Source organism: Delphinapterus leucas, chromosome 8 (genome assembly GCF_059928025.1).
Source record: "Delphinapterus leucas isolate spDelLeu-1000000601 "Yukka" chromosome 8, BTC_Dleu_Yukka2, whole genome shotgun sequence".
In the NCBI taxonomy this organism is placed as follows: Eukaryota; Metazoa; Chordata; class Mammalia; order Artiodactyla; family Monodontidae; genus Delphinapterus; species Delphinapterus leucas.
Window position 1 is genome coordinate 111,243,965 of NC_143136.1, and position 23,872 is coordinate 111,267,836.

General features: G+C 41.8%; 1 protein-coding gene across 1 annotated transcript in view; it reads right to left on the reverse strand.

Moving 5' to 3' along the window:
* Positions 1 to 2,100, reverse strand: part of OCA2 (OCA2 melanosomal transmembrane protein) — a 249,191-nt gene extending 247,091 nt beyond the window's left edge. The window contains exon 1 of the mRNA XM_022590517.2: positions 1,709 to 2,100. Within this exon, the coding sequence (XP_022446225.2) occupies positions 1,709 to 1,956 (248 nt within the window). The 5' untranslated portion in view covers positions 1,957 to 2,100. The remainder of the gene's footprint in view (positions 1 to 1,708) is intronic.
* Positions 2,101 to 23,872: the final 21,772 nt, after the last annotated feature.

Sequence of the window (23,872 nt, forward strand, 5' to 3'; positions counted from 1 at the left end):
TAAGAGGTACAGCTTCCACTTACAAAATAAATGAGTCACAGTATTAAATGTACAGCATGGGGATTACAGTCAATAACTAAGTAATATCTTTGTATGGTGACAGATCGTAACTAGACTTGTGGTGATCATTTTGAAATATATAGAAATATTGAATCACTATGTTGTGGATGAGGAACTAACATGGTGTGGTGGGTCAACTATACTTCAAAAAATAAACAAACTCAGAAAAGATCAGATTTGTGGTTACCAGAGTCAGGGGCTTAGGGAGGGGGAATTGGATGAAGATAGTCAAAAAGTATGAACTTCCAGTTACAAGATAAATAAGTGCTAGGGATGTAATATACAACACAATGACTATAGTTAACACTGCTGAATGTTGTATATGAAAGTTGTTGAGAATGAATCCTAAGAGCTCTCATTACAAGGACAACAATTTTTTTCTATTTCTTTAATGTTGTATCTATATGAGATGACAGATGTTCACTAAACTTATTGTGGTAATCATTTCATGATGTATGTAAGTCAAATTATCGTGCTGTACACCTTTAACCTGCACAGTGTTATATGTCAATTTATCTCAATAAAACTGTAAGTATAAAAAGAAGATAAAGTCATGACTGCCATACATATGTGACATGAACACATATCAAATATTTTATTTAACTCATTAATTACAGGAAACCAATAAGAAAAAGAAACCACACATATATAGGCAATTAGAAATGTTGAACTGAATTTAAAAATCAGTGTAAAACTGGACAATTCATTCCATCAGACACACTTCAAATGTACTTCTTGGGATGAGAATCATTTGCATTGTCATCAGTTTTCAGATCAGTTGTAAATAATGAGAAGATATAGATAACCTAGGAGGGCTCCATATATAGTTTTCTATAGAAAACACCAGTCATATTTTTGGTCCATTTAGCCTTTCACAATTTTTCTCTCCTCCTCTCCTCTACCTTTGTGGCAGGCAGCCTCTTACATGCCCCCAGTGATCCACTCCAGGTGTTCACACCCTTGTGTGATCCCATCCCCTTCAGTATGGGCCCACACAGCAAAAGTGATGGGGAGTTATGTCTGTGATTAGGTTACAAAGAACTGTCTCTCATGCTTGCCCCGATGGAGCAGGCCTCCTGGCAAGGGACTGAGAACCTCAGTCCATCTGCCCGGGGGTACCTGAGCCCAGCCAACAATCACACAGATGAGTTTGGAAGCAGACCTTGCCCACTTGAACCGTGGTCAGCCAGCCCCAGCTGACCCCTTGTTCTCAGCCTGTAAAAGACCCTGAGCAGAGGATCCAGCTAAGCCATGCCCAGATTCCTGACTCACAAAACTGTGAGAAAATAAACATGTGTTGTTTTAAGATTCTGAATTTTGGAGTTTGTTGCATGGCACTAGATAACTTAACACACTCTTCCTTCCTGCTTTCTGTGTACCTATACCCTGATTTTAATAGCTCTAAGAAAATACTTACACAGGTGATGTAACTGATCTTATTTCTATTTTTATTATCTTTTGGATTTACATTAGCCGCATTTTAGAAGTAGCATTCATTCAAAACAGGTCAGGAAAGTGATCTATTGCTGGAAAGATTCTTGCAGAATATCTGGAAATTTTTCCCACAAAAAATGTGAGAGAACTATGCTCAAGAAAACCCAGTATTTGTAAATTCCACATTCACAAGATAAAATTGTTTTAAACTCACCTCCACTTCGCGAGGAATGAGCCAAAATTCTGGTCCACAGGAGCCCAGCAGCTCTGCCCAGGGCCCCCACTGGGGTAGGGGTTCAGGGAGTCTGCCTTGCTGTCTCCCTGCTGTGGCCTATGGTTGCTGGTGTTGAGTCCCACCAGCCCCGGCCCTCCCAAGCCAGCAGTCATGGGAGCTGATGTCTGATGTATCTCTATCTCCAGCATACCAGAAGTCAGCCTGCCATCTTTGTTCTCTAGGTGCATGTTTCTGTTGCCACTCTTCTCACTAGAGTCAGCCAGAAAGAAACAACTGTTGATAAAAAGCAAACTGTGAATATCATTTTTATCTTGGGAAATTCATACTACTGAATGGTACAGTAGAAACACTTCTTATAACAAGGCCCTTCCCATGTCTCAGCATCTAATATATGGAAAAAATTGTATGTTCATCTCCAAGAACGAACATTTTAGCACATTTCACACTAGCAGTAACCTAACTATTCAACAACAGAGCATTAGTTAGGTAAATTGTGATATGTGCATAATAGGAAATACTATGCAAACATAAATATCCTCTAGAGATACTGACATTGGGAAATGTTTAAAATATAGTAAATGCCATTGATACACTGGGATATATCTCTTGAAATAAATATGTACCTAGAATATACATAGAACAGAAAACCAAAAAGACACAGCCTCTAAAGTATGGCTACCTTTGTGTGGCAGAGGTACAGATGACTGAGGCTTTCTTCTTTGTCTAGGCTACAGCTTTAATGATATTTGCATCTAGAAAATTAATACTCTTGCAATGAGAAAATAATAATACCTATTACAAAAATGAGAAAAATCACTATACTTGCAAGGTTATGGTGTCCTGCTTTTGGGATTATGTTTTAACCCGTTACCGTTTTATTTGTTTACATTTGGGTGAAGTGAGTACAATTCATGGGTCCACCACTCCTTGTCACCCAATTCACAGAGGCTCGCAATGCCCCATGATCATAAATTCTGGAGGACCCAGGATGTGTGGGAGTCCAAGCAGGTAAAAGGTCAGTGTGTTATGTCTACAACTGAGTAAGTGGGGGCGGGGGGTGCTCACAGCCCAAAAGCCCACACTTTCTGATGGAACAAGAATTTACTTTAAATACAGAAAGGCAACAGCTTTTGAAGAAACACAAATGACCGAGGAAGTCCTACTATTTTCTTATTGCTATGATTTCCCTACTTTAACCCACAACTTACATTGAAAAGATGATTTACTCATCAGTAAGAAGGTGGCAGAGAGTGTTGATAGAATGTACTTGTATCAAAAGACAAAACAAAAATATTAGAGTTAGTTTCACGCAATGTTTCCATCACCTGGTAAGAATAAACTCCATATGCACATTTGAACTACACGAAAATACAACTTGTGTGACTTCCGTGATTCCACCTACAAGTTAAAAGCTCTCATATTTGTATTTTAAACTGATGTTGCACAATATACAGATGAACAATAAAATGTATGCTAATAATTTAAATTTTTAATTTTTCTTTACTTAGAATAGCAATTTAAAACACCATGACAAGTCAAGAGACTGTGGAAGAAAAGAAAATCTTTTATATTGTAGAACTGTTAACGGCACTTTTTCCTGCTTTTTGAACAAGGGACCCCACATTTTCATCACACACTGGGTCCCACTCTCTCCCTTTAACAGAGTTATCCTCTTAGCTCTCCACTGCCATCTTCTCCCCTCCCTAACGTACTCCAGCTGCCATTGGAATACACCACCCAACCTTTACTACACTGACTACTGTCTTCCTGGCCAGGTCCCACCTTCATTCTTCAATGATTTGGGCCCCAGCTTAAGGTCTCTCTCTCTCTCTCCCCATCCCTCCCACCCACTGCTACACTTGCTGTTATTTTTTGGCTTCACCATCTACACCCTGGGCTCTCAGTTTTGTGAGTGCCTCTCCAGCACTTGCCTGCTCCCATGTCAGCCAACACGTCCTCACTCCCCTTTCCCAGTTGAGATTCTGTGGTCCAGCAAACACCCTCCTTTTATTTGCTTCCTCTTACATTCTGTCAAGTTCACAAGATATATGAGTTTTCTATTACTGCATAATAAATTACCACAAAATAAGTAGCTTAAAATAATACACATTTATAATCTCAGAGTTTTGGTGACTCAGGGGTCGCTGTGGCAGGCTTAGGTGGGTCTTCTGCTTAGGCTCTCAAGTGTCATTGTGCTGGGAATCAGCTTCCAAGATCACTCAGTGCTGACAGAATTCACTTCCCAGTGGCTGCAGGACTGAGGACCCAGCTGCTTGCTGGTTGTCGGCTGGAGACCACCCTCACTTCCTACAGGCTTCCTGCAGCTCTTTGCCCTGTGAACCCCAACATGTCTGTTCACTTCATCAAGGAACAGCAAGAGCCTCCAGAGCGAGTCAACTAACAAGGAAGAATTTCATGTAATGTAGCCGTCAAAGAGTAACATCCCATCCATCACCCTTGCCATATTCTATTGGTTGGAAGCCAGTTAAAGGTCCCACCCTCACTCCAGGGCAGGGGGTCATCACACAAGAGTGTGAACACCAGACAGTGGGGATCATGGGGGCCACCCTGGAGTCTATCTGTCACGTGGCAAGACCCCAAACCTGACTTGCCCACTCTGAACCTCCACTTAAGTGGCTGAATGTGGCCAAGGAGAACCCTGGGTGCTGCTGCTGGTCTCACCTGGCCTCCACATGCAGGGTTCTCAGTGGGTCCCAGCACTGCCCAGCAATCCTACTGCATCTCCCAAGTCAATTTTCACTCCTGCTCTCCTCCACCTCCCTCCCTAAATCCCTATATACCTTCCCTCCTTTCTAGTCTCAGCTACTGAATTTGCCTCTTTCTTCCTTCACTGATGGAATCAGCCAGGGTCCAGGAAGGAAATGGAAGCTGCTCTGAGTACACAACCACAGAAGCTGGTTACATGGGAGGTAGACTTGCTGAGAAGCTAATCAGAGGCTGAAGTACCCAGCCTTCCAAGGACATGCTTGCCTGTAGTCCTACTGGGTACAATGGAGCCCACCCACTCTCACCTGTTCAGACTGCTACGTTACATTTTTTCCTCCTTCTCTCCAAAATCATTCAGGATAGCATGCAAACATACTATCAACACTAAAAAAGTACATCTCAGGACATATGCTCCCAGGAACATAGAGTAGAATTACTTTTCCCTCTTCTTCCTGCTAAGTACAATGAAAAACCTGACATTTTATATAAAACCATAAGAAGACTCTGAAAGGTGGACAGAAGGTGGCAAACAAGTTAGGGACCCAAGAAATGACACAGCAGTGAGGCTGTGTCCTTGGATTTTTATCATGTCTCATATATCCCAGACAGGGTGCTGAAGATGTCAGCAACCTGAAAACACCAACAGATGTAGACCAAAAAAGCCCCAAGAAAAGTCTGCCCTCTCCAAAGGAATATGAATGCGGCAGCCTAGTAGGATAGAAAACTTTTAGACACTACTCTACTGAAGCCAAACACTGTAGACCCACATTTATCCAGACAGCAAAGGCCAAGTGGTGAGCCTAAACTCCCAGCCTCACCAGGCTGTAATAAGGGGCCCGGTCCCCCATTCCCACTGAGGTGGTCAGAGAAGGAAAATAGGGAGCTGGGACATTCATCCCTGCTGGGTGCTAGGGAGTCCAACCTCCTCCTTATGCACACCCCCCACCATGTAGGTGGAGACCAAGAGTGGGGAACCTGAACTTCAGCCCCACCTTGCAGTAAGAGAAACACCTCCTTGGTGAGGTGTCAGAGCAGGCCAAGTAGACAAAACGAACATTCACCACTGCAGTAGTGAGGCCATGTCACAACTGTGTCACTGGAGGCCACATGAGGAGCAGTAATGAGGTGACCTTATCCCTCCCATCCAGGAAGGTATCAGCAGAGGTCCAGTAGGGAGCCAGATCTCCCACACCACCACCCAGAAATAACAAGGAATCCTTCCCTACCATGATATCAACTGAGGCCAAGTGGGGAACTTGGATTTCTAATCCCACCTGGCAGCAATGAGGCAGTACTAGGCCCTTCTGCTGGAATGGTGTCAGAGGAAACCAGCTAAACAGAAAGTTTAAATAGGAATTAGAGCCTCATAATACTTGAAATGTGCAAGTTTCAATCAAAATCCCCCATTACAGTGATAACCAAGGAAATATCAACTTGGAAGAAAATAGATGAGAACACTAAGACAACAGGGATGTTGGAATTATCTGACAAAGAGTTTTAAGACAGCTAAAATGAAAATGGTTCAACAGGCAATAACAGAGACACTTGGAACAAATGAAAAACTAGAAAGTCTCAGCAAAGAAATAGAAAGCCTCAACAAAGAAGAGCCAAATGAAACTGAAAAACACAATAGCAAAACTAAAAATTCAATAGATGGCTCAATAGCAAAATGGAGGAAACAGAAAAGAACCAATGAACTGGGAGTTAGAACAATAGAAATTACCTAATACAAACAAAAGAGGAAAAATATTAACAGACCCTCAGAGACCTGTGGGACTATAACAAAAGATATAATCTTCATGTAATGAGAATCCCAGAAGGAGAAGAGAAATACTATGTAGTTGAAAAAGTGTTTGAAGAAATAATGGCTGAAAACTCCCCAAATTGGACAAAACACATATATCTACACATCAAAGAAGCTTAGTAAAACCCAAGGAAGATAAACCCAAAGAAACCTACACCAAGATATACTGTAGTCAAACTTTTGAAAACTAAAGACAAAGAAAAAGTCTTGAAGCCATCAAGAGAAAAATGAAGATGTATGTACAGGGGGGAAAAATTCAAATAACAGAAACCATGGAGGCCAGAAGTGGCACCATATTTTTCAAGTAATGAAAAGAAGAACTGTCAACCCCGAATCCTTTATCTAGTGAAAATATCCTTCAGGACTGTAGGGGAAATCAAGACCTTAGATGAAAGAAAACAGAGAATTTGTTGCCAGCAGACCTATCCTAAAAGAATGGCCAAAGAAAGTTCTCTAAACAAAAAAAGAAAGATTAAGAGAAGAAATTTTGGAGCATCAGGAAGGTGAAAAGAATAAAGGAAAAGTAAGAGCAAACACAATACATTTTCTCTCTCTTTTGGAATCTTCTACATTATGTTTGATTTTTGAAGCAAATATTGTAACACTCTCTGATATGGTTATCAATGTATGTAGAGGAAATATTTAAGACAATTTGTCACAAATTGGTAAGATAAAGAATGGAGAGGGGGCTTCCCTGGTGGCACAGTGGTTGAGAGTCCGCCTGCCGATGCAGGGGACACGGGTTCATGCCCCGGTCCAGGAAGATCCCACATGCCGTGGAGCGGCTGCGCCCGTGAGCCATGGCCGCTGAGCCTGAGCGTCCGGAGCCTGTGCTCCACAACGGGAGAGGCCACAACAGTGAGAGGCCGACGTACCGCAAAAAACAAAACAAAACAAAAAAAGAATGGAGAGGGACATGGGACCTTCAAGATGACAGAGGAGTAAGACGTGGAGATCACCTTCCTCCACACAAATACATCTACATGGGGAGTAACTCCTACAGAACACCTACTGAATGCCAGCAGAAGACCTCAGACTTCCCAAAAGGCAAGAAAATCCACACGTACCTGGGTAGGGCAAAACAAGAAAGAAAAAATACAAAAGAATAGGGATGGAACCTGCACCTCTGGGAGGGAGCTGTGAAGGAGGAAAAGTTTCCGCACACCAGGAAGCCCCTTCACTGGTGGAGACGGGAGTGGGAGGGGGGCAGCTTTGGAGCCACGGAGGAGAGCATGGCAACAGGGGTGCAGAGGGCAAAGTGGAGAGGTTTCCACACAAAGGATCAGGGCTAACCAGCACTCACCAGCCTGATAGGCTTGTCTGCTCACCCGCCAGGGCAGGTGGGGCTGGGAGCTGAGGCTCTGGCTTCAGAAGTCAGACCCCAGGGAGATGACTGGGATTGGCTGCAGGAACAGAGCCTGAATGGGGCTAGTGCACCACAGCTAGCCGGGAAGGATTCTGAGAACATTTCTGGACCTGCCTAAGAGGAAAGAGACCATTATTTTGGGGTGAGCAAGGAGAGGGGATTCAGAGCATTGCCTAAACGAGCTCCAGAGATGGGCACGAGCCACGGCTATCAGCACAGACACCAGGGACTGGCATGAAACGCTAAGGCTGCTGCTGCAGCCACCAAGAAGCCTGTGTACAAGCCCAGGCTCCTCCCGGGAGCCTGTGCAGCCCGTCACTGCCAGGGTCCCATGATCAACGACAAGCTCCCCAGGAGAACATACAGTGCACCTCAGGCTGTTGCAATGTCACGGCAGCTTCTGCCACCACAGGCTTGCCCTGCATTCCAATTATAAATACCATACCCCTCCCCGCCCTCAGCATGAGTAAGCAGAGCCCTCTAATCAGCCGCTACTTTAACCCCATCCTGTCTGGGTGGGAACAGAAGACAGGGCAACCTACACGCAGGGGTGGGGCCAAAACCAAAGCTGGACCCCAGGATCTGTGTGAACAAAGAGTAAGGGAAATCTCTCCCAGCAGCCTCAGGAGCAGAAGATAAAATCCCCACAATCAACTTGAGGTGCCCTGCATCTGTGGAATACCTGAATAGACAATGAATCAACCCAAAATTGATGCAGAGGACATTGGGAGGAACTGTAGACTTGGGGTTTGCTGTCTGCAACTGACTTGTTGCTGATTTTTATGTTTATCTTAGTATAGCTTTTAGCACTTGTTATCATTGTTGGATTTGTTTATTGGTTTGGTTGCTCTCTTCTTTTTTTTATTATTTTTTTTATTTTTTCATTTTAATTTATTTTTTCTTTCTTTTTTGCCCTTTTCTTCTGAGCTGTGTGTCTTACAGGATCTTGGTGCCCCAGCCTGGTGTCAGGCCTGAGCCTCTGAGGTGGGAGAGCCAAGTTCAGGACATTGGACCACCAGAGACCTCCTGGCCCCATATAATGTCAATTGGCAAGAGCTCTCCCAGAGATCATTGTCTCAATGCTAAGACCCAGCTCCACCTAACGGCCAGCAAGCCAAAGTGTTGGACACCCCATGTCAAAAAACTAGCAAGACAGGAACGTAGCCACACCCATTAGCAGAGAGGCTGCCTAAAATCATACTAAGTTCACAGACACCCCAAAAATCACCACCCAACGTGGTACTGGCCACCAGAAAGACAAGATCCAGCCTCATCCACCAGAACGCAGGCACCAGTTCCCTCCACCAGGAAGCCTACACAACCCACTGAAAGAACCTTACCCACCGGGGGCAGACACCAAAAACAACAAGAACTACAAACCTGCAGCCTGCAAAAAGGAAACCCCCAAACACAGTAAGTTAAGCAAAATGGGAAGATAGAGAAATACACAGCAGATGAAGGGGCAAGGTAAAAACCCAGCAGACCAAAGAAATGAAAAGGAAATAGGCAGTGTACCTGAAAAAGAATTCAGAGTAATGATAGTAAACATGATCCAAAATCGTGGAAATAGAATGGAGGAAAAACAAGGAACGTTTAACAAGGACCTAAAAGAGCTAAAGAGCAAACAAACGATGAACAACACAATAAATGGAATTTAAAATTCTCTAGAAGGAATAAATAGCAGAATAACTGAGGCAGAAGAATGGATAAGTGACCTGGAAGATAAAATAGTGGAAATAACTACCACAGAGCGAATAAGGAAAAAAGAATCAAAAGAATTGAGGACAGTCTCAGAGACATCTGGGACAACATTAAACACACCAATATTCGAATTATAGGGGTCCAAGAAGAGGAAGAGAAAAAGAAAGGGTCTGAGAAAATATTTGAAGATATTATAGTGGAAAACTTCCTTAACATGGGAAAGGAAATAGTCAAGTGCAGGAAGTGCAGAGAGTCCCATACAGGATAAATCCAAGAAGAAACTTGCCAAGACACATATTAATCAAACTATCAAAAAGTAAATAAAAAGAAAAAATATTAAAAGCAGCAATGGAAAAACAACAAACAACATACAAGGGAATCCCAATAAGGTTAACAGCTGACTTTTCAGCAGAAACTCTGCAAGCCATAAAGGACTGGCAGGACCTATTTAAAGTGATGAAAGGGAGAAACCTACAACCAAGATTACTCTACCCAGGAAGGATCTCATTCAGATTCAATGGAGAAATTAAAACCTTTACAGACAAGCAAAAGCTAAGAGAATTCAGCATCACAAACCAGCTTTACAACAAATGCTAAAGGAACGTCTCTAGGGAGAAACACAAGGGAAGGAAAAGACCAACAAAAGCAAACCCAAAACCATTAAGAAAATAGTAATAGGAAAATATATATCGATAATTACCTTAAATGTAAATGGATTAAATGCTCCAACCAAAAGACACAAATGAGCTGAATGGATAGAAAAACAAGAACTGCATATATGCTGTCTAAAAGAGACCCACCTCAGACCTAGGGATACATACAGACTGAAAGTGAGGGGATGGACAAAGATATTCCATGCAAATGGAAATCAAAAGAAAGCTGGAGTAGCAATTCTCATATCAGACAAAATAGACTTTAAAATAAGACTATTAGAAGAGACAAAGAAGGACACAACATAATGATCAAGGGATGAATCCAAGAAGAAGATATAACAATTGTAAATATTTATGCACCCAACATAGGAGTACCTCAATACACAAGGCAAATGTTAAAAGCCATAAGAGAGGAGATTGAGTAACACAATAATAATAGGGGATTTTAACACCCAATGATCACCAATGGAGAGATCATCCAAAATCTAAATAAATAAGCAAACACAAGCTTTAAATGGCACATTAAACATGAGGGACTTCAATGATATTTATAGGACATTCCATTCAAAAACCACAGAATACACTTTCTTCTCAAGTGCTCATGGAACATTCTCTACAATAGATCATATCTTGGGTCACAAATCAAGCCTTGGTAAATTTAAGAAAATTGAAATTGTATCAAGTATCTTTTCCAACCACAACACTATGAGACTAGGTAACAATTACAGGGAAAAAGTCTGTAAAAAATACAAACACATGGAGGCTAAACAATACACTACTAAATAACCAAGAGATCACTGAAGAAATCACAGAGGAAATTTAAAAATACCTAGAAAGAAATGACAATGAAAACACGATGACCCAAAACCCAAAAGCAGTTCTAAGAGGGAAGTTTATAGCAATACAATCCTACCTCCAGAAACAAGAAACATCTCAAATAAACAACCTAACCTTACACCTAAAGCAATTAGAGAAAGAAGAACAAAAAATCACAAAGTTAGCAGAAGGAAAGAAATCATAAAGATCAGATCAGAAATAAATGAAAAAGAAATGAAGGAAACAATAGGAAAGATCAATAAAACTAAAAGCCAGTTCTTTGAGAAGATAAATAAAATAGGTAAACCATTAGCCAGACTCATCAAAAAAAAAAAGGGAGAACACTCAAATCAACAGAATTAGAAATGAAAAAGGAGAAGTAACAACTGACACTGCAGAAATACAAAGGATCATGAGAGATTACTACAAGCAACTATATGCCAATAAAATGGACAACCTGGGAGAAATAGGCAAATTTTAGAAAGGCACAACCTTCCGAGACTGAACAAGGAAGAAATAGAAAATATAAACAGACCAATCACAAGCACTGAAATTGAAACTGTGAGTAAAAATCTTCCAACAAACAAAAGCCCAGGACCAGATAGCTTCACAGACAAATTCTATCAAATATTTAGAGAAGAGCTAACACCTATCCTTCTCAAACTCTTCCAAAATATAGCAGAGGGAGGAACACTCCAAAACTCATTCTATGAGGCCACCATCACCCTGTTACCAAAACCAAAGATGTCACAAAGAAAGAAAACTACAGGCCAATATCACTGATGAACATAGATGCAAAAACTTCAACAAAATACTAGCAAACAGAATCAAACAGCACATTAAAAGGATCATACACCAAGATCAAGTGCAGTTTATCCCAGGAATGCAAGGATTCTTCAATATATGGAAATCAATCAGTGTGATACACCATATTAAAAAACTGAAGGATAAAACCATATGATAATCTCAATGATGAAGGAAAAGCTTTTGACAAAATTCAACACCCAATTTATGATAAAAACTCTCCAGAAAGTAGGCATAGAGGGAACTTTCCTCAACATAATAAAGGCCATATATGACAAACCCACAGCCAACATCTTTCTCAATGGTGAAAAATTGAAACCATTTCCTCTAAAATCAGGAACAAGCCAAGGATGCCCACTCTCACCACTATTATTCAACATAGCTTTGGAAGTTTTAGCCATGGCAATCAGAGAAGAAAAAGGAATAAAAGGAATCCAAATCAGAAAAGAGGAAGTAAAATTGTCACTGTTTGCAGATGACATGATACTATACATAGAGAATCCTAAAGATGCTACCAGAAAACTACTAGAGCTAATCAATGAATTTGGTAAAGCAACTGGATACAACATTAATGCACAGAAGTCTCTTGTGTTCCTATACACTAATGATGAAAAATCTGAAAGAGAAATTAAGGAAACACTCCCATTTACCATTGCAACAGAAGGAATATAATACCTAGGAATAAACCTACCTAAGGAGACAAAAGATCTGTATGCAGAAAACTATAAGACACTGATGAAAGAAATTAAAGATGATACAAACAGATGGAGAGATGTACTTTGTTCTTGGATTGGAAGAATCAACATTGCAAAAATAACTATACTTCCCAAAGCCATCTACAGATTCAGTGAATCCCTATCAAACTATCAGTGGCATTTTTCACAGAACTAGAACAAAATATTTCACAATTTGTATGTAAACACAAAAGGCCCCAAATAGCCAAAGCAATCTTGAGAAAGAAAAGTAGAGTTGGAGGAATCAGGCTCCCTGACTTCAGACTATACTGCAAAGGTACAGTTATCAAGATAGTATGGTACTGGCACAAAAACAGAAATATACATAAATGGAATGAGATAGAAAGCCCAGAGATAAACCCACACCCATATGGTCACCTTATTTTTGATAAAGAAGGCCTCTTCAATAAGTGGTGCTGGGAAAACTGGACAGCTACATGTAAAAGAATGAAATTAGAACACTTCCTAACACCATTCACAAAAATAAACTCAAAATAGATTAAAGACCTAAATGTAAGGCCAGACACTATAAAACTTTTAGAGGAAAACATAGGAAGAACACCCTTTGACATAAATCACAGCAAGATCCTTTTTGAACCACCTCCTAGAGAAATGGAAATAAAAACAAAAATAAACAAATGGGACCTAATGAAACTTAAAAGCTTTTGCACAGCAAAGGAAACCATAAATGAGATGAAAAGACATCCCTCAGAATGGGAGAAAATATTTGCAAGTGAAGCAACTGATGAAGGGTTAATCTCCAAAATACAAGCAGCTCATGCAGCTCAATATCAGAAAAACAAACAACCCAATCCAAAAATGGGCAGAAGATCTAAATAGACCTTTCTCTGCAGAAGATAAACAGATTGCCAACAAACCCATGAAAGGATGCTTAGCATCAATAATCATTAGAGAAATGCTAATCAAAACCACAATGAGGTATCACCTCACCCTGGTCAGGATGGCCATCATCAAAAAATCACAAACAATAAATGCTGGAGAGGGTGTGGAGAAAAGGGAACCCTGTTGCACTGTTGGTGGGAATGTAAATTGATACAGCCACTACGGAGAATAGTATGGAGGTTCCTTAAAAAACTAAAAATAGAACTACCATACGACCCAGCAATCCCACTACTGGGCATATACCCTGAGAAAGCCATATTTCAAAAAGAGACATGTACCACACTGTTCATTGCAGCACTATTTACAATAGCCAGGACATGGAAGCAACCTAAGTGTCCATCAACAGATGAATGGATAAAGAAGATGTGGCACATATATACAATGAAATATTACTCAGCCATAAAAAAAAAACGAAATTGAGTTATTTGTAGTGAGGTGAATGGACCTAAAATCTGTCATACAGAGTGAAGTAAGTCAGAAAGAGAAAAAAAATACCACATGCTAACACATATATATGGAATCTAAAAAAATGGTTCTGAATAACCTAGGAGCAGGACAGGAATAAAGATGCAGACATAGAGAATGGACTTGACACAGAGAGGGAGAAGGGTAAGGGTAAGCTGGGACGAAGTGAGAGAGTAGCATGGACATATATACACTACCAAATGTAAAATAGATAGCTAGTGGGAAACAGCCATGTAGCACAGGGAGATCATCTCGGTGCTTTGTGACCACCTAGAGGGGTGGGATAAGGAGGGTGTGAGAGAGACCCAAGAGGGAGGGGATATGGGGATATATGTATACCTATAGCTGATTCACAGTGTTATACAGCAGAAACTAACACAACTTTGTAAAGCAATTTTACTCCGATAAAGATGTTTAAAAAAAAAAACTTATGATTACCAGGGGGTAAAGGGAGGAGGGATAAATTGGGAGATTGGGACTGACATATACACACTACTATATATGAAATAGGTAACTAATATGGACCTATGGTAGAGCACAGGGAACTCTACTCAATACTCTGTAATGGCCTGTATGGGAAAAAAATCTAAAAAAGAGTTGATATATGTATATGTATAACTGATTCTCTTTTCTGTACACCTGAAACTAACACAACACTGTAAATCAACTATACTCCAATAAAATTTTTTTTAAATCATAAAAAACAGTACCCCAACCATAAAATTTATATGTGCCTCTCCACCCCAATACACCTATTTACATGATTATATATATATATATATATATTTTTTTTTTTTTTTTTTTTTTGCGGTACGCAGGCCTCTCACTGCCGCGGCCCCTCCCGCTGTGGAGCACAGGCTCCGGACACGCAGGCCCAGCAGCCATGGCCCACGGGCCCAGCTGCTCTGCGGCATGCGGGATCCTCCTGGACCGAGGCACGAACCCACATCCCCTGCATCGGCAGGCGGACTCCCAACCACTGTGCCACCAGGGAAGCCCTGATGATTATATTTTATAATTAGTATCCAGGCTTTAAAAAAAAAAAGAATGGAGAAGGAGGTAAGATTTCTAGATTTTACGCAAACTGATAAAATAATGACAACAGTACTGTGACAAGTAATGTATACATAATTTAATATGTAGAGAAACCACTTTGAAAAGCTATAAAAGATACATTTAAAAATACTATAAATCAAAATGGGATTATAAAATATACTTAAGTAACCCACAGCCCTAACATATCAAAATTACATTGAATATAAGTGGTCTGAATCCAAAACTTAATGCAGAGATTGGCAGAGTAGATTAAAAAACAACTCAATTATGTGCAGTCTACAAGAAATTCACTTCAAAAATAACAAGATAGGTGGGCTAAAAGTAAAAAGATGGATAATAGATATATCATTCAAGCATTAATCCAAAAAAAGCATGAGTGGCTGTATTGGTACAAGATACAGTAAACTTCATATCACAGAAAATTACTAGGGACAGACAGAGATATTGTATAATAATAAATGGGTCAGTTTACCAAGAAAACATAGAAATATGAAATGTGTATGCACCAAACAACAGAGCTTCAAAATATGTGATGGAAAACTGACAGAATTGAAAGGAGAAACAGACATGTACAGTTATAGCATTGGATATTTCGTTTCTCTATCAGCAATCAGTAGAACAAGACAGAAAATTGGCAAGGATACAGAAGAACTGAACAACACCATCAACAAATGGGATCTAATTGATATCTATTGAATAATCCTCCCAACAACAGCAAAACATTTTTTAAATGCCCACAGAACATATATCAAGGCCAGATACACCTTGAGCCATTAAAAAAATCTCAACAAATTCAAAAGAATTGAAATATACAGTGTGTTTTACAGACACAATGGAACCAAATTAGAGATTAATAACAGAAAGGCCAAAAATTTGCGCACTTGGAAATTAAAAAACACACTTCTAAATAATCCAGGAGTCAAAGACAAAGTCTCAAGGTAAACCAAAATTATATTGAACTGAATTAAAACGAAAATATAACATATCAAACTTTGTGGAACACAGCTAAAGCAGTGATGAGAGGGAAACTTACAGCACTAATTGCTCAGATTAGAAAGGAGAAAGAGTCTCATCAATAATCTAATCGCCCCTCTCAATATCCTAGAAAAAAAAGAGCAAGACAAACCCAAAGCAAACAAAAATAAGAAAATAAAAGGTATAAAAACAACAAAATAGAAAACAGAAAAGCAACAGAAAAATCGAAACCAAAACAAGTTCTTCAAAAACGTCAGTAGAATTGACAAACCTCTAGCACAACTGACAAAGAAAAAAGAGAATAGAAATTACCAACACAAGGAATGAAATGGGGAATAACACCACAGACCACCAGACAGCAAAAGGATAATAATCGAACACTATGAACAACTCTACAAACATAAATTTGACTAAATGAAGAGGACCAATTCTTTAAAAAAGCACAAATTAGTATAACTCACCCAGTACAAAATAATTTGAATATCCTATAACTATTAAGTAAGTTGAGTTTGAATTTTTAAGTTCCCCCCACAAAAACTTCCAGGCCAAGATGATTTCACCGAAAATTCTACCCCACAATGAAAGAAGAATTAACACCAATCCTACCCAATGTCTTGCAGATAACAGAAGATGAGGTACACTTCCCAATTAATTTTATGAGGCCAGTATTACCTGATACCAAAATCAGATAGAGACAGTGCAAAAGAAAACTACAGGCCAGTATGTTACATGACTAGTATGCAAAAAAACGTGACAAAATATTAACACAGGAAATTCCACAATATGTGAAAAGAATTATATACCATGACCAAGTAGGGCTTTTTCCAGGGACTCAAGGCTGGTTCAATATTCACAGGTTGACCAATGTTAAATATGAACCAGTAATTCCACTTCTAGGTATATACTCAAGAGAAATGAAAACATATGTTCACACAAAAACTTGTACATTAATATTCATAAAAGCATTTTTAATACTCAAAAAGTATTATGCATACTCTTTTTAAAAGTATTATGAATACTTTTTTGTATTGTTTTTGAAACAACCCAAATGTTGATCACTGATTAAGGATAAATAAAATGTGGAATGGAATATTATTTAACAATAAAAAAGGAAGAGTATACCAATGCATGCTACAGCACAGATGAACTTTGAAAACATTATGTTAAGTGAAAGAAGGTAGTCACAAAAGTGCACATATTGCCCAATTCCATTTACATATGAAATCTTCCAAATAGGCAAATCTATAGAGACAGGGAGTAGATTAGTGTTTGCCTAGGATGGATGGAGGAGGACACTGATGGAGGAAAGTGAGGAGTGACTGCTAATGTGTATAGGGTTCATTTTGGGTTGGTGAAAATGTTCTAAAATTGACTGTGGTGATGGTCACACAATTCAGTGAATATACTAAAAACCACTGAATTGTACCATTTAAATTGATGAATTGTATGGTATGGTAAGTTATACCTCAATAAAGCTAATAAAAACATCAATCAATATTATCTACCATATTAACAGGCTAAAGAAGAAAAATCACATGATCATATTAATTGATGCAGAAAAAAGCATTTGACAAAATTCCACACCTTCATGATAAAAACTCCAAGAAAAACAGTAATAGAGGGTAATTTCCTCAACCTGATAAACATTATCTACCAAAAACCTATAGCTAACCTCATACTTAATGGTGAGAAACTTGAAGATTTCCTGCTAAGATCAGGAACAAGGCAAGGATGTCCAATCCCACCACTCCCACTCAACATAGTACTGGAATCCTAGCTAGGCTAATAGGACAAGAAAAGGAAGTAAAGGCATACAGAGTAGAAAGGAAGAGATAAATCTGTCTCAATTGGCAGATGGTATGATTTTCTACACACAAAAAAAATCCCAAGGAACCTACAAAAATCTCATAGAACTAATAAGTGAGTTCAGCAAGGTTATAGAATACAAGACAAACATTTCAAAATCTAATATTTCTACATACTATCAATGAACAGGTCGACCTCAAAATTAAAAACATAATACCATTTACAATTGCTAAAAAATATAAATAGGTATACATCTACTAAAACATTTACTGACTCATATGCTGGAAACTACACAATGCTGATGAAAGGAATAAAAGAAGATCTAAATAAATGGAGCGATAAATCAAGCTTACAGATTGGATGATTCAATATAGTGAAGATACCAATGTTCCCAAAATTGGGATTTAATGCAATGTCTATCAGAATTCCAGAAAGATTTTTATAGATATAAATAAGATTATTCTAAAATTTATATGGAAAAGCAAATAATTGAGAATAACTAAAACAATTTAGAAAAAGTAGATTTAAATGGGAGGAACCAATCTATTCAATCACCAGATTTACTCTATAGCTAAGAGTGTGTGGTGGGGGCAGAGGTTTACACACAAGGATCAATGCAACAGAACAGAGGCCCACACAAATATGCTCAATGGATTTTGACAAAGGTGCAAAAACAATTCAATGCAAGGAATACAGCCTTTTCAACAAATGGTGCTGGAGCAATTGGACATCCATAGGCAAAAAAGAGAGAGAGAAGAACTTTTAGCTCTGTCTTACATCTTATATGAAAGTTTATCCAAAATGGTCCACAGACTTAAATGTAAATTGTAAAACTATAAAAGCTTAAGAAATAAACATAGGAAAAACCTTCAGGATCTGGAGATTGGCAAAGAGCCTTAAACCTGGCACCAAAAGCACAATCCATAAAACAAAACAAATTTTGATTAATTGAAATTCATAAGAATTAAAAAATTTTGCTCTGTGAAAACTTAAGAGGATGAAAAGACAAATTTCAGGCTGGGAGAAAATATTTGTCAATCACATATTCAGAAAGGGACTAATATCCCTAATATATAAAGAACCCTCAACACTCAACAGTAAAGAAACAACCCAATTAGAAAATGGACAGAGGGCTTCCCTGGCGGCGCAGTGGTTGAGAGTCTGCCTGCCGATGCAGGGGACGCGGGTTCGTGCCCCGGTCCGAGAAGATCCCACATGCTGCGGAGCGGCTAGGCCTGTGAGCCATGGCCGCTGAGCCTGCACGTCCGGAGCCTGTACTCCGCAACGGGAGAGGCCACAACAGTGAGAGGCCCGTGTACCGCAAAAAAAAAAAAGAAAATGGACAAAGATATGAGTCACTTCACTGAAGAGTATATATAGATGGCAAACAAACACCTGAGAAGATGTTTAACATCATTAGCCATTAGGGAAATGCAAATTAAAATTACGATGACATATCACTGCATACCTAAAATTTAAAAATAGAGACACCACCAAATGCTGGTAAGCAGGCAGAGACTGGACCCCTCACACACTGCTGGTGGGAATGCAACATGTCATAGACAGTCTGGAAAGCAGTTTGACCGTTTCTTATAAAAGAACTATCATATGCCCCAGCAATTGCACTCCTGGACAGTTATCCTAGATGAATGAAACTTTCTCTTACACAAAAACCTATATACAAATATTCATAGCAGCTCTATCCATAATAGGCCAAAACTGGAAACAACCCAGCTGTCTGTCAACACCTGTCAATATCTGAGTGGTTAGGAGGCAGGATCAGATGGTGGGAGAGGAGGACCCTGAGCTCACCTCTCCCCATGAACACGTCAAAACTATACCTACATATAGAGCAACTCTTGCTGAGAATGGCCTGAAGACTAGCAGAACAGCTCATCTACAGCCAAGGCTCTAAAGAAACAAGCACACAGAGTCTGGTAGGAGGGGAGGTGAAGCGATCTAGTTGGGACCCACATACCTAGCAAGGGACCCAGAAGAGGAAGGGGATATCACAGGCTAAGGGATCTTCCCTAGGCAATGACGGGTTCAAGCCATGTATTAGGCACCCCAAGCCTGGGATCTGACACTAAGGGGATGAGCCCACTTAGCTGATCTGAAAACCAGTGGGGCTTACCAGAGGGCTGAAGGAAATCAAGACTCCGCTTGAAGAGTGCATGCACTTGCTTCCTCCAGTCCCAGCTCAGAGGCAGCAGACTGAAAATTACCTGAGGCTCTGGCTGGTATCCCAGGACTGACACAACATGCTCCCCACTCACCTGGGCCCTTCCTGCTGATACTTACTAACCCGGCTCCAGGCCACGCTACTCCGGCCTCACTGCTGCTCCAGAGGATGTGCCCAGAGTGTGGTAGAGGGGCTCATCAGATGACAGCACTGGGTGCAAGGGTGCCCAGGGGACAGTGCACATGGGGGGTGACACTGGTCATGCCCTGCTGGGGAAGACAGGGGGTTCTACCCCTGTGCCCTCCCCAACCTGGCCCAACAGCCATTGTTCGCTGCTCCGGGCCAGAGGGGAAACTCAACAATGGAGGTGTTGAGAAAAGGGGATCAATAGAGCCGTGCTCCCCACGCTCCAGCCAGGGCCAGGCACCTGCAGCCCTTCCCAATGGCTCTGACAGCAGAACTTGGCTGGGGCTTTGTGGGCATGATGGAATTTCTTTGCATTTACAGAGGAGAGCTCAGGTTTGGTGCGAATGAGGCAGCAGGGACATGAGGGACAGGAAGTGGAAGGCGAGAAGTCCTAGGTACCTGCCCTCAGTGGCCTTCAGCCCAGCAAGACCACACCTAAACAAGCATCTCCTTGGTGCATTGCGTGTGTTGTGGTGCTGTTCTGGCTGTCCTGAGAATGTGGTGCCCTCTCCTGCACAGGCATGCCAATTAAATAAAGTGTATTACTGAATACAATGCCAGCGTGGTGGTTTTACGGTAGTGTATAAATTAGCAGCAGCAATACACATCAGATGGAAAATGGTTTCTTTGTAAATTTTAAGAACACCTTTCTCCAAGTTCTTTAATCATTTGACATAATGCAATAATGAAAAGAGAAGACAGAAAAAAAGCATACTAGCTGCTGAGAAAACTTTATTACTAAAAAGAAATCACTCTACAGGCAATTCCCTCCTCCCATGGACAACGTCTAAGTCCTGAGAAGACACCCCAGTCATGGAATGTCCCTCTCCACGTAACACACCCTTCAGGACCAAAGCTTCCTTCTTGGTGCAGAACTGTCCAGGTGGCGGCAACCTCGGGACTGTGGCTGGGTCCACTGAATTTGGTGCACTCTTTCTAGGTGGTGAAGCCCAGGGAAGGTGCAGGTGTAGACTCTGGGGCCGTGGAGGCCGCCGGGAGTCAGCCTCCTCTCAGCCCAGCCTGTGCACAGAGACAGACATTTCCCTGCAAGGGCAGTGCAGGGGCCTTTGCCCTTATCCCACTCCAGGCCAGGACACAGACTGTGAAGTCTGATCCTTAATCCCTTCAGATGGCTCTTGCAATGACCGACCTTGGTTAAAAGCCTCCCTTTATGTTCTCATTTTAAAGTGTGGACCACGAATGTTGCCTGCCATGTCAGTAAACAAAGGATGTTGTGGCCATCAAGCAATCAGCCTCTGTAGCCACTTCCGACTGTGCACCCTGAGTAGATTCAGGATGGAGAAAAGCATGCGGGATGCCGGCCCTAGATAGCTGACGTGCATATCAAAGGAATGATTTCAGTGAGCCCAGACTCTAGTATCTTCCCATATATAGAAAAGCACTAAACTCCTTAATTTGAGATGTCTGGTTCTTTTTAATTAACAGTAATCTTTTGATGTTCCGACTACCTGGGTTTTGTGGCAAAAACTCCTATATATCCTGGCTCCCCCCTTACTTCTTCGAAGCAGTCCCTCAGAGCTATTCTTCTGGGGCATGAGTCCTCAGAAAGTCCACTGAATAAAGTATAATTCTCAACTTTTAGGTTGTGCTTTTTTTTTTTCAGTGGACAAGAGTGGCCTTCCTCTGAGCTTGGAGGCTCGGAGAGTTGCCCTCCCACTCAGTGCTCCGGGAAGTGGGCTTTGCCAGCCCAGCTGCAGGCTCTCTTCTCTCTTCTCTCTCTCTCTCTCTCTCTCTCTCTCTCTTCCTCTCCCCACTGTGGGAGATGGTAGATCTGAGGTAGGAGATAGATGGACCCCTGAGCCGGACAACTGGGGTTTGTCAAGTGGAGCAACACTGAAGCTCTGGTCTCACCCAGACACTCCAAGGACAAAGCTGGTGGCAGAAGCTGAGCTCTGCTGAAGTAAGGAGATAAGATGACTACTCCTGAGGTCAAGGAAAACTTCCCTGTCTGCACATGCGCAGGAAGGCTTCTTGGGGGTCAAAAAGGGAGGGGCCGCCACCCCATAGTGTGTATGGACATGCACCCACAGGCCTCTGGGGTGAGATCCAGCTTATCAAAAAGTTGCGCATGCATGTGGGGAGGGTCCTGGGACCAGTCAGGTGTGAAAAAAGAAACAAGATAATTGGCCAAAGGTAAACAAAGACCTGGAAGGACTGTCCTATAGAAGGGATTTAAATCGCCTCTGTACTGCGCTCCGCATTCGGGACGTCCGCCCTCCTCTCCCAGTGTGTATTTCTGCCCCGTTTCTGACTTATACTGCGTTCCTCCTCATTAGAGAGGATGCTTATACCCCTTCTCTCTGGGTGTGTATTTCTGCCCTGCTCTGTCTCAAATAAACAAATTGCTTCTCTGTGTGCTCTCCCATACGTTGTGCTGTGTCTTTAATAATAAACTTTGTACCTGTTTTTACAGTTTTTGCTTCCTTGAAACATTCTTGCTTTCAAACGGGGGAAAGAGCTAGGGCCCCTTTGCTTCTAGCCTCTAGCTCCTGGTGGTCTAGCGGCTAGGATTCCTGGTTTTCATCCAGGCTCCCCAGGTTCAATTCCCAGGCAGGGAACTAAGATCTCTCTTCAGGACCGATCTCAGCTGTCCCTCCGAGATCAGATCCTGCTACCTGAAAAGAGACCTGCGCTGGGAGGGATCCTGCTCCCACCCCTGCAGAGTGTGTTTCCTGTAGGCTGGGGGTCTCGGGGGCCCTGCACATGGGCGACCTGCGCAGGTGCGCGGCTCCCTGAGGAACAAGCAAGTGCCTCTGCGAAGCCCGCGGCAAAATCCAGAATCAAACCTCTGTAAAATCCAACCAGGGGCTTCCCTGGTGGCGCAGTGGTTGAGAGTCCGCCTGCCGATGCAGGGGACACAGGTTCGTGCCCCAGTCCGGGAAGATCCCACATGCCGCGGAGAGGCTGGGCCCGTGAGCCATGGCCACTGAGCCTGCCCGTCCGGAGCCTGTGCTCCGCAACGGGAGAGGCCACAACAGTGAGAGGCCCGCGTACCGCAAAAAAAAAAAAAAAATCCAACCAGCAAGTGAGGTTCTCACCCGCGGACAGGTGACTCCCCAGTTCCCCTCTGCAGCCCAGACCACTGTGTGCAGCTGCCGTTTTGTCTACCCCAATGTCTCCAAGGTGCCCAAACACCCCCATTGAAGTCCTGAGACCTGGCCCTTCACCCGGGGCCCTGCGACCATTCAGGTGCACATATCACAAACCAGGAGCGCCTCTGACGACTCCCTCTGACCCTGCAGACCCCTCACCTAGGCAGCGCCCCCTGACCTGACTGTGCAGCCACTTCTCAGCTGGCAGGACTCAGCAGTGGCTTTCTAGAGCCCCCCAACTGCTCCCTACCACTTAACCACAGCGATCTTTCCAAAACACACATGATGCCCTGGACTCAGGCTTAAAACCTTTCTCAGGCATCTAGGCTGCTGAGTCCCCAGCAGCAGCTAGGATCTCCCCCTCCCCCATGATTCTTGATGATCTCAGACCTCAGCTAACCCCAAGGGTGTCATGTCTTCTCAAAGAACAAGAATAGTATCAGCATTTGCTTTTCATCAGTGCAGTAAAACTTTAGGAACTTATGTTCCTAAATCACCCCCACATTACACCTAATTTGAACAACTGCATTCAAGTGTTTGTAAGCTGAATTTGCAATAAGAAGCAGTTTTTGTGCAATCCTTTACAGTTTACCTAGAGCTTTCACCTCTGTTGTTTCTAATGAGATTTAATCCTTATTAGCAATTATAATAAGTGCAAGCAGGTATCCCCAGATGCATTCAAGCTCATAAGGCCCTCCAAGCCCTGGCAAGCCTTGCACCAGGGGCCTGGACATGCCCACCTCTGACAAGCAAACCCCAGGGATGGCATTTGCTAGATGATGTAGGTTACAGTGGACTGCCTTGTATTTAGGCTATAGAAACAGCCTACCCTGCTCATAGCCTCCTGTTGGC